This window comes from Drosophila pseudoobscura, chromosome X (assembly GCF_009870125.1).
Source record: "Drosophila pseudoobscura strain MV-25-SWS-2005 chromosome X, UCI_Dpse_MV25, whole genome shotgun sequence".
Taxonomy (NCBI): Eukaryota; Metazoa; Arthropoda; class Insecta; order Diptera; family Drosophilidae; genus Drosophila; species Drosophila pseudoobscura.
This window is the reverse complement of record NC_046683.1, coordinates 17,668,750-17,681,094: the sequence shown is the minus strand read 5'-3', so window position 1 is coordinate 17,681,094 and position 12,345 is coordinate 17,668,750. Positions and strand designations below refer to the sequence as shown.

Sequence of the window (12,345 nt, the reverse complement as noted above, 5' to 3'; positions counted from 1 at the left end):
AAATATAGCGCAGAAAAGGAAGCTTATTCCACCTCTTAGAGTATATTGATTCCTGCTTCAGGCCGATGAGGGAATAAAGCCTTGTCCGTCCGACGAGCCGTCGCTCTGTTCTGAAGCGATGTGGTTGAAACTTGGCACATTTTAGTAGTGTTTAGTATTATTTAGTAGTATTCTCTTAAAAATCCATTCCCCTGCTGGCTTTTATCTGAATAGAAATAGTGACTGAAAGCATTCCAATAAATCATTCAAAATATAGAGCATTTTGCCCAGTGCTTAAGCACTTCCAATGGGTTTCCCTGCTCCTGAAATATCCAAAAGTCCAAAAGCAAAAATGAAAACTGGCGCACCGCTCGCGTGTGTATGGAAGCAGTCAGTGATCGTTGGGTTGCCTCTGCCCCAAATGCGACTTTTGTCAGAGTCGAGTGAGCAACCAATTGTTATTTTGACCAATAAAACTGTGACCAATAGTAATTGTGCAACATGGGTACATAAGTACATGTGCGTATCTTTTTACTGTAGGCTTTGGATGTACAAAAATAGCTGGCAGCTGGGGTTTTCGGCTGATCTGTGCCTATAGACACACGGCTTTGGCCTTAACCGGCTTCAGTACCCTCTGGGGGTGTCCTCGATGGATCCTGATTAGTCTCGGATGATCACAGATGAAACCTGGCGAACAGTGGGCATAGTTTCTCGCCTATGGCAGGTGGATTGATTGGTGCAAAATTTCCGCTTTCATAAGCAGCCACTTTTTCAAGTCTTTCCGCGCCCGAGTGTGCACCCGAGGTGGGGTGCGGGGATGGATGAATGTTTGTTGTGGGTGTAAGTATTGAAGACGTGCAAAAAAGAAAGCAATTGCAGCAAATTGCAACAAATTGCACCAAATAATTAAATTCGGGAAGCAGTAAAAAAGCGCCAACGGGCAACACTTTCGTTGCCAAAAACGCAGCGTCGAGTGCGGTGCCACCGCCAGCACGCCCTCGACCGCTGCTGGTCTATATGGGAGCATAAATCATCGGGCACGCCTCCCTGTCCACTGGCAACCGGTCTGGGCCACTGGCAACTGGCAACTGGTTGCGCCGAGCTGCCCAAAAAAGTGGCCAGCAACTTTCACATGCCATTGACATGGCATGGCCAGCGCTGCATTCGCGGCGAGTCAATTAGTAAATTGCAAGCGATGCGCTCTCTCGGCTACTGATACTCAGGGTATGGGGTATATCTGTTCGGACACCATCTAACCATGTTCTGTTCTTCCGTTGCAGTCACAATCGAAGGCCTCGACGCTCTCGTCGGGCGCCCGAGCCGCTGCCCAGACCCTAAATGTTCCGCTGGAGCGCCTGGAATCTCGCCAGGCGCATGCCCAGCGCAACGAGCACGGCAACTTGAACGGGAACGAGGGGGAGAAGCAGCAACAGCAGCACCAGCAGTCGGAGCTGCACCATCACCTGCAGCAGCAGCAGCACCACCACCAGCAGCAACAGCACCAGCAGCAGCAGCAGCACCAGCAACAACAGCTGGAGGATGCCCTTGAGGAGCAGCAGCTGGCGGCTGAGCAGCATCACCAGGGTCAGCAGCAGCGCTTCATGAAGCAGCAGAGCTACCTGCACTCGGCCCGCAAGCCGAATGCAGGCCAACAGCCCTCCTCCCTCACCAATGGCCAGTCGCAGCAGACGGATCAGACGCAGCAGCAGCACCAGCAGCAGCAGTCAATGACGCACCATGACCTGGACGCCAACTACATGCAGGAGGAGACCAACGGCGGCACACCGCCCTCGGTCACGAAGTACTCGCTGCTCCAGTTCGCCATGCAGCACTTCCGCAACGAGTAAGTGCATCCACCACATCCCACGAGAGCTGCATAGCTATAATGTTTCGCACTCTTTGCAGCCAACTGCGGGACGCCGATCGACATCATGAGCGACACCAGTCCCAGTCGCAGTCGCAGTCGGCCGCCAACCGCTCCTATGCGGAGCTGGTCAAGTGGCAGGGCCATGCCATACGCCTGCCGCTACTCCGGCTCCCCAACGACCTGGCCTCTCTGGCGCTCGAGTGCTTTGACTGCGTTCTCCGCTACTGCGGCGACATTCCACTCGATCCTGAACTCACCGAGGTCAAATGTGTCTACACGGTGCTCATGGTGAGTTCCGCTTCTGTTCTCTCTTCAAACCGCTCGAGGACGGTTCACTTGTGCTGCATTTTTGGGTATTTTCAATACCTCCTATCAGAAAGATTATTCTGATTCTTATTATTCAATGCACAGCATTCCACGCCCACGGAAATCTCGAAATCCACACACTAATCTCCCATCCTTCGTCTGATTTCCCCCTACAGCATTGTCACAAATATCTGGCCCTGAGAGACGAGGTTTACTGCCAGTTGATGAAGCAGACCACGGCTAACCGATCACCCTGCCCGGACAGCTCGCAGCGCGCTTGGCGCCTGCTCAGCATTCTGGCCGCTTACTTCGGCTGCTCGGACGCCTTGCGTCCGTACCTGATGGAGCACCTGACGTCGGCCGCCTCGGACCGTCGTCGCTCCTGCCACGGCACGGCGGCCGTCTGCCTGACGAACCTCCGTAAAACGGCCCGCTGCGGCGGCCGCAAGAACGTGCCAAGCGTGGAAGAAGTGACTGCCGTGTCCGCCGGGCGCTCGGCCAGGCGACAGATCTACAGACTGCCGGGAGGGGCTGAGCGGGTGGTAAACACGCGCTGCTCCACGGTGGTGGCCGATGTCATAGCCGAGCTGTGCTCACTGCTGGGCGTGGAGTCGGAGGCCGAGCAGCAGGAGTTCTCGCTCTATTGCATCGTGCAGGGCGACGCCTTCACCATGCCCCTGGCCGCCGACGAGTATATACTGGACGTGACAACGGAACTTCTCAAGTCCGGGCAGCCCTTCTACCTGATCTTCTGCCGCTCAGTATGGCACTTTGCCCTCAAGCGCGAGCCGGCTCCCATGCCGCTGTACGTAGAGGTGCTTTTCAACCAGGTGGCCCCCGACTACTTGGAGGGCCTTCTCCTGGAGCTGCCCGGCAACGGGGTTCCCATGCCAGAGATGGTCCGTGATATGGCCAGGATCGCGGCGCTACTGCACCGTGCCGCTGACCTCAGTCACGTGCCGGCCATGAAGGAGATCAAGTTTCTGCTGCCCAAGCCGGCGCTGGGGATACGCGAGATACGACCGGCCCAGTGGGTCGGCCTGGTGCAGTCCGCCTGGCCGCAGGTGGCGGGCCTGAGCCCGAGCCAAGTAAAGGCTCAGTTCCTTAATGTGCTGGCCGCCTGGCCGCTCTTCGGCAGCAGCTTCTTTGCCGTGAAGCGCATCTGGGCTGAGGAGGCGCCGCACGTGGAGGACAACCACAGCCCCATGTGGCGGGACCTAATCCTGGCCCTGAACCGGCGTGGAGTGCTCTTCCTCGATCCCAACACGCACGAGACCCTGCAGCACTGGAGTTTCATGGAAGTGATATCCACGCGCAAGGTGAGTCTCCTACTCTCTGCCTACCGCAGTGGCAATTTTTATTGAGCTTCTTCTCTCCTCTACTTTCGATCAGGTTCGCTCGGAGGACGGAGCCCTTTTCCTGGACATGAAGGTCGGCAATCTCATGCAGCAGCGCGTGATTCGCGTTCAGACGGAGCAGGCGCACGAGATATCGCGCCTGGTGCGTCAGTACATCACGATGGCCCAAATCAGTCAGCGGGACAAGCGGGAGCTCAATTAGGTGTATCGAGCAACGATAATTATATTTTAAATATGGATAATTCTACTTTTTACCTTTATAATTATTTTTACCGAATTATTCTCTATTCGATATATCCCCGTACATTTTTTTTTTTGTTTCGTTTTGTAAGTTATATACAATATATTTATACACGCCCATACACAAGATACATGCATGCATATGTATATCTAGATGCTTTTGTTTCCGCTGTCTTCTACCTCCCCTCCCACCTCTCGTTGGCGCTTCAATGGCCATATATTTCCCCCTTCTCGCCCTTAAAGTAAATCCCAATCTTTTGGAAACCAAGTGCAATGTTCGTGCAGCATTCGAATGCACCCGCTCTGAACACAAATTTGAATATTGTCAAATTTCTTGCAAACTTTATTATTAAATTATGTTTTTTTTTTTTTAATTGGTTTAAACGAAATCCGACGCAGTTGTGTATTTAGTGTAATCCTTAAATTATCATAAATAAATGCAACTATATTTGTATATCTATCGTACAACTGAACTTCCACTGCAATCCTAATAGATACGAGTAACGAGTAAATGGAAAAAAAAGAAGTTAGTCTATGAGCAATTAATTATATAATATTTGGTAGGAGTTGATCGTTGTCATCCTCATCGTCTTCCTCGTCCTCGTCCTCCTCGTCCTCATCATCCTCCTCGTACTCGCCGTCCTCCTCCTCATCATCGTCGTCATCCTCGTCTGCCTCTGCCTCATACTCGGCCCCGGTATGGGCCTGGGTGGTGGTCACGCCCGCTGATGTTGCTGGTGCAGCTGGCGCCAACGTTGTCTTTAGCTGCTCGTGGCCAGCAAATTGTGTGGCAGATGGGGCTGGCGCTGGGGAGGGGGCTGCCTCACTTGTTGCGTTACTCTTTACCGCAGCCATTGTTTTTCCTGTTGTTGTTCGTGTCGTGGTAGCATGCTCCATTGTTGGCGCCCCATCCGGGCGCAAAGCAACAACGCTTAACGCTTCATTAGTCGCATTGTGGCTGCCAGCGACAGAGCCGGCTCCAGCTGCTGCTAACGTGGCCATCGTCGACATCGTTGTCGTCGGCGTCGTCCCTGTCGTCCTTGTCGTGGCTGTGCTCAGCGGTGCGGTGCCCGCTGTCAGCATTGTTGGTGTGGGCACAGCTGCGGTGTCATTTGTCCGGCGTTTTGGCACGTTACTTGCTGGAAACTTTTCCACCTGCCCACCCATTGTGTTGCCGTTGCCGTTGCCGTTGTCGCTGTCATCAGGCACACCTGCGACCACATCGTCCAGCTCCAGCTCCAGCGGAAGGGGCGGCGGGGTAATGCGCAGAGGCGCCACCGATGTAAGCAAAAAGTCGTCGCGTATCTCGCAGTTCTTCCCAAGATACCCCTGCCGACATAGACACCGATAGCTGCCGTCCTCGCGGCTCACCGAGACGCACTTGCCCTCGTTCTCGCACGTCTCCGGATTCTCCACGCAGTAGCTCAGCTCTGTGGGGAATGGGAATGGTTGGATGTGTCATCAGAGCATTGGGTTGCAACAGCACTTACTTTCATCGCACAGCATACCGCCCCAGCCAGGATGGCAGTTGCACTCCCAGGGCGCCTCGCAGTCTCCGTTCGCGCATCCGGGATAGGGGAAGCACTTGTCGCACTGGCTGCCCGTCCAGCCCACCTTGCAGCTGAGCGATAATGAAGAGTGATAATGTAAATTTAGAAGGGCAGGCAGTGGTGGCCCACTAATACGCCCCACGTGGGCGAGGAGGCACGACCTCGTACTCACCGACACTCGCCAGGCCTGCGGCAGTAGCCGTGCTGCTTGCTGCAATCCGAGGCGCATAGAGCTGTCGAAGAGAGGGGGTTTCAACAGGTGCCGTTTCGTCAGGTTTCGGCTGCGGTCGAGGAACTTACGCGTCTGGCAGAGCAGTCCCGTGTATCCGGGCAGACAGAGGCATTCTAGCGGCTTGTTGCAGGTCCCGTGCTGGCAGCCCGGCATGGTGGCGCACTCGCCGCAAGTGCGTCCCGCGTAGCCAATGCGGCAGCGGCACTCTCCGGGGGCCTCGCAGTAGCCGCGGGTACTGTGACATCCACTTCGACAGCTGGCTGCAGGATAGAGCAGGATAGTGTGTGTGTGTCTGGTTTCATTAGGGATTAATGGCTCAATCGGTGGAGCAACTGAGACCTTTAATCACTTTACGTTGAATCATCCTTCGAAAGGAGTCATCAAACATTGAAACGTCATTAATGGAAGCATTTCTTTTCAGCATTTTACTCTGATTTGTTGACTCATGTACTGTGTGGAGTACTGCTCAAGTCTTAGGCATAGGTGCAGTTCGGATTCTACTTACGTTCTGTGCAGAAGAGTCCAGACCAGCCGGGCTTGCAGATGCACTCAAAGGGCTTGGTGCAGTCACCGTGCTGGCACCCCGGTAGCGGAATGCACTTGTCGCACATCTCGCCACTGTAGCCGATGCGGCATCGGCACTCGCCTGGCCGCTGGCAGTAGCCTGTCGTAGTGGGATATGAATGAACTGTAGGGAAATAGATTGGCCGGCTTACCGTTCATCGGATCACAGCCTCGCCGGCACATGGGCACCTGGCAGAGGTCGCCCTGCCATCCAGGCAGACACGTGAAGTCGCCCTCCTCGTCGCACACATAGTGGGAGTTGGCCTTGTTGTTTTGGGGCTTCTCGCACGCCTGCCGTGGACCAAATACCGCCGATTAGTCGCTGGCTCAATGGCGAGTGCCGAATTTCACTTACACGTTTTTTCCAGAGCGGAATCTTGGAGTTGCTGCTTTGGCGAACCTCAAAGTTTCGCCTGTAAGCGTCGCTGTCTTCTATGCTGAGGGTGGTGATCATGGTGGTCAGTAGGACCGTCGCCGGCACCCCTAAATTGCACGGCAACATACCTGATCAGTTAGGAAGAGCTGTCAGTTAGTATATCTACATATGTAACAACCATATATGCAATGAGTAAACGCCGGAATTTTTATCGGAACCGATGATGCTCGTGTACCCTCTCTCTCTCTCTCTGTCTTTTTGGTTTCGCATTTGTTGGTCAATGCCACTGTCCCACCTTGTGCATCAAGCAAATCGCACATCTCTATGAATTTTCCTTGCACTTGTCATGAGAGAGTACACAACGGTGATGGGGGAGATCGAGAGAGACAGAGAGAGAGAGAGAGTGAGTGAGAGAGGGGGGCAGAGTCAGCAACGGAAAATCTTGTCATTCATTCTGGCTATAATAATGATCCGATCTGATCCAGATGCGGCAATCTTGTAGATCAAATAATTCTCTGAGTTTCTACAGGGTTCATTTCTTTCACCAAAATTTTGGATGCCTCGGATTTGTGTTCTTTTTGGCGTGGACTTGTTTGAGTGTGATACCACAGTATTGGGAAAACAACAAGTTCTTTCTCTAGCTCTCATAGTCTCTGAGATCTATGCGTTACCCGGAACGGACTTGTTCGGAACATGGCTATAAAATGCCCTAAGAGTCTCAGAATGTTTAAGTATACAGCTTTAAAGAAGTTGGATCAAAGAGTTATTGTCACTGTGCTAAAGTTATTTGATAGATGAATATAACACCCACTCAAAGATTAGTTTTCACACTGACTCGCCTCGAAGCTATTAAATAAAACTACATTGCATTATCTACTCTAGACTCTAGACTCTAGACACAAGTCAACAGACAAATTTTCTTCGTTTAGCCAGAGATGGACCGTAAAAAGAAATCGGTAGCGGCCCACGGCCCACAGCCCACGGCCCCTCCTCACACAGTCACAATTAACATGTTGGAAGACAACTTTCTTCGCAACGAGTAGCACCAAGAATGGCAATCAGCCCAATCCGCTTGGAACAGCACTGATTTGCAGATGTCTTATAGATGGGCATGGTAGGAAAACAAGCAGAGCACATAACAAACAGAAACTGAATAGATCTTCCGGAAGATCGCTCGACCAGCAATGGAAATGCTAAGCGGAAAGTGTCTTTACTTTGGGAACTGAGGAACGGTTCTGCTGAAGCTACAGCTACTCGGGCAACGGCAGGGCTTGTACTCGGTCTACCTCGGTCTGCGCTTGCTTTGGGACTAATCAATTAGCGGCAGCGTTACCTATCCTATGGCTCACTGTGGCTTACTGTGGCCGATTCCGTTGTCTTCTCTCTTCTGGCCATCACAATGAACTCGTCGCTGTCTGCGAGCATTCCAAGAGAGAGAAATTGTAAAACCGGCGGGCGACGTCGCTCACGTTTGCCACTTCAATAATTGGGTCAAACGGTAAGCCCGAATCAGCTGGTTGGAGCGTCGCGCATGCGCAGTGCGCAGTCGCCAAACAAGTCGCGGCAAGTCGGGAACTTTCTTGCCGCTCGACTGCCCAACGGCCAGCGGAGAGAGAAAGATATGGCAAGAAGAAAATAGAGAGAGAGAGAGAGAGACACAAAGGTTTCTTTAAAATTATACTCGTTCTTTATTGAATGATTTCGGTATTAGTTTTATTATAATTTTATTAAATATTTTCGACATTCGTATGCACCTAAAATCCAATTTAATACTAAGATCCAAAGTTTAATTCCGACTCTAGAATTCTGTCCAAGGGGGGAAAAATCATGGAGTACTGGCGTACCCCCTTTACCCTCGCCACCTCCCGTGGACTTTATGTATGTGTGTATGTGTGTTAGAACGTGTGTTTTTGATATGAATCGAATGCTTAGGAGATGAAAGTACTCGTAGAAGACGGAACTGGCGGCTCATCAATGTTTCGGTTACCTTCGCCCAGCAGCATGATTTCATCTCCATTGTAATTGTCGTTATGTGGTATTTGATGACTTACGGCTACTATCTATCAATATCCCCTCCAGTAATGGGCATCATGTCGTATCTCTATACCTCGAGCCTCGAGGGGCCAGATGCGGTCAAAACACTCGTCGTCGTGATCTTTACTTGAGAGTTCCCTGTCAGCTACCTAGTGCGAAGAGAATGTTGCATTTCCTACGTATCGTATATGTATATCCAATCAAACAAAACTGCACCCCCTGCAGTCTGGAACACTCAAATATGCCGATTCGGTCCTGTATAGTGCTTAAATTAACGCTGACAATGCCGGCTAAATAACGAGCGAGTGGTTCGACTTTCTCAGTGCACTCGTATAAGTCCACGTCCACGATTGCAACTCGGTGTGGTCACAAAAAAAACTTTACTCACGATACATCTATTCCTCTTAATACACTGACTTAAAGTTTACACTCTTACATATAATGGAGTACTTGTGCCAGTGCTGAAATTTATGGGGCATAGGGCTCTAATGGTTTGGGACTGGGGACTGGGGACTGGGTACTGGGTCGTGATTTGATATGATGCGATCCCGTCACGGCCGTCCCTTAACGCCTGTTTAGCCGGACGTTTTGCCTTTGCTTCTGCCGGAGCCGTACAGCATAACCTACACGTACTACACCTACAATATTGACGATGTGATCGATACAAAAAATTATATTAGACGGGACGGGAGCGATTAGACGAAGATGAACTGCGCGCGGGTGCACTTCTTGGGAGGGCCGACGGTGAGGCGGAGCCACTTGCCGCGACACGACGGCGCCGGCAGTGCGCTCCAGCGCATCGTGCGGCCAGAGAGCCCCTCGCCACGGCAGTGGAAGCTCGGCGTGGGCGCCGGTGGCAGCGTTGCCGGCATGGCGCTTCTTTTGGAGCTGCCCCACGAAAGGTAGCGGAGCGACAGGATCTGCGACTGCCGCTGGTGTCGGTTCTCGTAGCTCTCATTGCTGCCTGTGTCGAGCATGTTCTGTGCATTTTCATCTTCCTCTTCACCCTCCTCGTTGTTGTCGTCGTCGTCGTCATTGCTGTTGCTGCTGTTCTGCTCTCCCTCCCCCCCATTGGAGCCGTCGCTGCTTTCCTCCTCCTCTTTGTAGGCCCCAGTGGTCGTGGCTACAGTAGTGGGGGTCACGGATCCGGACCGGCCTGCGGCTGTGGGGCTGCCAGCACCGTCCTGGATGAGGGCCTCGAGATCGCAGCGCACGGTAATGCGATCACCTGGGAAATTGGTAGAACCAATAAGTATCGGCTTAGTAGCTCAAAAGGCCACCCACTTACCCTCCAGCATCAGGTTGTAGGGCGGCAGCTTGTGACAGGCCTTGGACGCCTTGATTACCTCGAACTCCACGCAGTACCTGGAAGATGCAGACAGAAAATGCAAAGATTAAGATACATATATACATGCATGTACAACTAATATTTAGTATAAGTTTCGTATGATATATATATATAATGAATCTCTTTATTCATAAGAGATAATTCGGTTGATATATGAAATACAGGTCTTTGCGAGCTATTAAATGAATATCTGTTACTGCCATGATACCCCAACTCTCGATTTCGAGGTTTCGATAGACAAGATAGTTGATCTTAAATACGCTTTATAGGTTTCAATATTGAACCCGTTGGCAACAGTTACTGGCAAAGTTATCGAGATACGGAGGGACAGCCAAACTTTGGGATAGATATCAATAAGATTTTGTTACATTTAGCTTGTTTCCCAGAGGGCAATGCCGGCTAGCTGTCGACCCCAGGGCTGGGTAGTTCCCCTTGCCCGCCAAATGTAGACAAAAAAAGGAGACATACTACTTCTCGGGACATCAAAACTAACAACAACCTAACAACAACAAAGAAAATCATAAACAGACGGCTATCAAGTGGGTGAAGCTTGGGTGTTATCACTTCGCGCGCCCGCCCTACCTGTGACCAAACACAACGTTCATTTTGGCCACCCTCTGCTGGAACGGTAACGGCTGACCTAATCCATGGCTTACGCCACGCGTCCTCCCTCTATTTTAAATTTAATGCATCATACTTCAGTCTATATCCAAGCTTTAATAATTATAAATTGACAACTTCATATTTCTTATTAATAAATAGCTATACTCAAAATTATCCCTAACCAAAAAGAAACACCAAAACGTTCGACACAAAGACAAACACGGAAATAACTGCTGAAATTTCGTTTAACCTACAGGGATACCCTCACCCATTCGTACTGGACTATGTGTAGATGAGTGGGGACTGGATCCGTCTTACGGGAGTTAATTCAACTCGGGCCCCTACGGAGACCTGACCTACCAAGAGCTCTTGTTAAGGGTCCCCGGGACATAAACAATATTTTCCACAATTCACTCGACCAAATACGGTGGACTGATGGGACCCCCGCGTCACCCGCTAAGGGTTAATCTTCTGGCGTTGACCAGCTGATCGCAGATTTACGTTTGTGAAAGGTGTTGGTGTTTTTACATACATATTTTTTTTCACTGGCCAAGATTTTACGTTAAACGTTTTGAGCTTATACTAAATACAGAATAAAGGACAACACACGGAACAAAATAACATTTACAGTGGAACGGTGTTTGGAGTGCGGATTATTTGTTTTTCTTTAAGTTCAATAACGTGGGCTCGCTGATCGCTGGCCGTGGCCGGTCAGCCCTAAATTTATCTAGGTTCGTGTATACGTGTGCGCGTGTGTGTGTGTGTAAATAGGATTTCGAGGTTTTCACTTGGTAAAAGAGCCCAAACGTGTGGCACGCACTGGACGGCGATGCAACGGTCGTGCGGTGTGGCTAGAATCGCCCTGGCCGCTCACTCGACCTCTTTCACCCCCCCCCTTCACACGTCCCGCGCTACTTGGCTCACACACGCGCAACTGGAACGAACTCACTCAGGTCCCGTTGTATCGTCTTCTTCTCTGCAGTCGACTTTCTCGGACTCCAGTGTTCCTCTCCAGGAAATCTTCCGGCCCGGTTCTAGTGGCTGTATTCCTTGCCGGTTCAAACTGTTTGTAAAATTTTGCATTACTACCTACTTTATTGCCCGCTTTTTCGGTACTCACTTCAAACTGTTTGTTTTATTCACAAAATTTCGGATCTCGACGTGACTCCGTCCACGCTCCACGATTTTCATAACCCAATCCACGTTTTCTAATATTTTCAACCCTATTTATCCCTTTTTCCCTTACTAATACATATAACTAATCCTATTCTCTTCCTTATATCCCCAGTAACGGCTCCAGCTCCCCCCGATGTCCCCATCGACCATCGAGCCTCCCTGGACTTCCGCTAGATGGCGCGTCGCCCTCAGCCCTGGCCACCTATCGTTCAGGTGGGACTGGAACAATTTTGCATAACGATATATTGAAGAACTTCCGTAAGTATTTCAACTCTTCGTATAACAGCTCCAGTTAGCCAGTCCATTTACATATGTCCGAGTCCTCTTCAGTTTTTAGAGTGGCACAAGAGCAACAAAAATCCATAATAATTTTAAAATTGGTATTAGCTGGAAATCTGAATATTTAGGATGTATATTTGGCTTTGTTTTAATATTTATCTTTTTGTTTTCTGAAAATGTGTGCAACATTTTTACCCAAAAAAAAAACTGTTTTATCATTTTACCGCAGATATTTTTCCTCTCAAAAGCTGACACTGATTTATGCTTAAATTTGTGACGCCCAGCACCAGGAAGACCAAGCGCCGGCGCCACAAACACAACAAAACATTAGAAACACCGAGAAGAAATCCTGAAGACTAATTATACTAGAAACACCAAGACAAGCCATGAAGACTAAACTATAAGTATTAGTAGGATAAGTAGAACATAAGCG

The 12,345-nt window shown here is 50.4% G+C and overlaps 3 protein-coding genes and 2 long non-coding RNA genes across 11 annotated transcripts in view; 2 read left to right on the top strand and 3 right to left on the bottom strand.

The window, feature by feature from the left end:
• Positions 1-4,204, top strand: part of Myo10A (Myosin 10A) — a 31,248-nt gene extending 27,044 nt beyond the window's left edge. For all 3 annotated transcript variants that reach the window (XM_033381464.1, XM_001354516.4, XM_015185972.2), the window contains 4 exons: positions 1,260-1,822; positions 1,885-2,134; positions 2,329-3,471; positions 3,545-4,204. In XM_033381464.1, the coding sequence (XP_033237355.1) occupies positions 1,260-1,822; positions 1,885-2,134; positions 2,329-3,471; positions 3,545-3,712 (2,124 nt within the window). In that variant the 3' untranslated portion in view covers positions 3,713-4,204. The remainder of the gene's footprint in view (positions 1-1,259; positions 1,823-1,884; positions 2,135-2,328; positions 3,472-3,544) is intronic.
• On the bottom strand, positions 4,110-7,902 carry C901. Of its 2 annotated transcripts, none has more exons than XM_033381466.1 (8): positions 7,687-7,902; positions 6,452-6,600; positions 6,249-6,387; positions 6,038-6,196; positions 5,601-5,792; positions 5,473-5,533; positions 5,241-5,371; positions 4,110-5,180 (listed from the first exon to the last, which is right to left on the bottom strand). In XM_033381466.1, the coding sequence occupies exons 2-8, from the start codon at positions 6,596-6,598 to the stop codon at positions 4,297-4,299; spliced, it is 1,713 nt and encodes a 570-aa protein (XP_033237357.1). In that variant the 5' UTR covers positions 6,599-6,600; positions 7,687-7,902; the 3' UTR covers positions 4,110-4,296. The 2 variants fall into 2 exon arrangements, with proteins under 2 accessions (XP_033237357.1, XP_001354553.3); XM_001354517.4 differs by having other exon boundaries at positions 6,452-6,634; positions 7,687-7,901.
• Positions 7,903-8,181: 279 nt separating this feature from the next.
• Positions 8,182-12,345, bottom strand: part of vex (somatomedin B and thrombospondin type 1 domain containing protein vexed) — a 113,690-nt gene continuing 109,526 nt past the window's right edge. For both annotated transcript variants that reach the window (XM_033381467.1, XM_001354518.4), the window contains exons 5-6: positions 9,795-9,871; positions 8,182-9,734 (exon numbers count right to left, since the gene is read on the bottom strand). In XM_033381467.1, coding sequence (XP_033237358.1) covers positions 9,202-9,734; positions 9,795-9,871 — 610 coding nt within the window. In that variant the 3' untranslated portion in view covers positions 8,182-9,201. The remainder of the gene's footprint in view (positions 9,735-9,794; positions 9,872-12,345) is intronic.
• LOC117184372 (uncharacterized) lies at positions 10,211-11,836 on the top strand. Of its 3 annotated transcripts, XR_004469686.1 has the most exons (3): positions 10,211-10,482; positions 10,714-11,188; positions 11,746-11,836. It is a non-coding gene; the product is annotated as an uncharacterized lncRNA (long non-coding RNA). The 3 variants fall into 3 exon arrangements; XR_004469687.1 differs by lacking the exon at positions 10,211-10,482 and having other exon boundaries at positions 10,489-11,103; XR_004469685.1 differs by lacking the exon at positions 10,211-10,482 and having other exon boundaries at positions 10,489-11,188.
• LOC117184374 (uncharacterized) lies at positions 10,552-11,747 on the bottom strand. Its single transcript, XR_004469689.1, has 2 exons — positions 11,578-11,747; positions 10,552-11,520 (listed from the first exon to the last, which is right to left on the bottom strand). It is a non-coding gene; the product is annotated as an uncharacterized lncRNA (long non-coding RNA).

Bases quoted from the DNA above. Each gene is read 5' to 3' on its own strand.
- C901 (XM_033381466.1), bottom strand. From the start codon at position 6,598: ATGTTGCCGTGCAATTTAGGGGTGCCGGCGACGGTCCTACTGACCACC. The intron at 6,197-6,248 runs GTAAGCCGGCCA...CCACTACGACAG, and splicing joins AGGCTGTGATCCGATGAACG to GCTACTGCCAGCGGCCAGGC. The intron at 5,181-5,240 runs GTAAGTGCTGTT...CATTCCCCACAG, and splicing joins CGGTATGCTGTGCGATGAAA to AGCTGAGCTACTGCGTGGAG.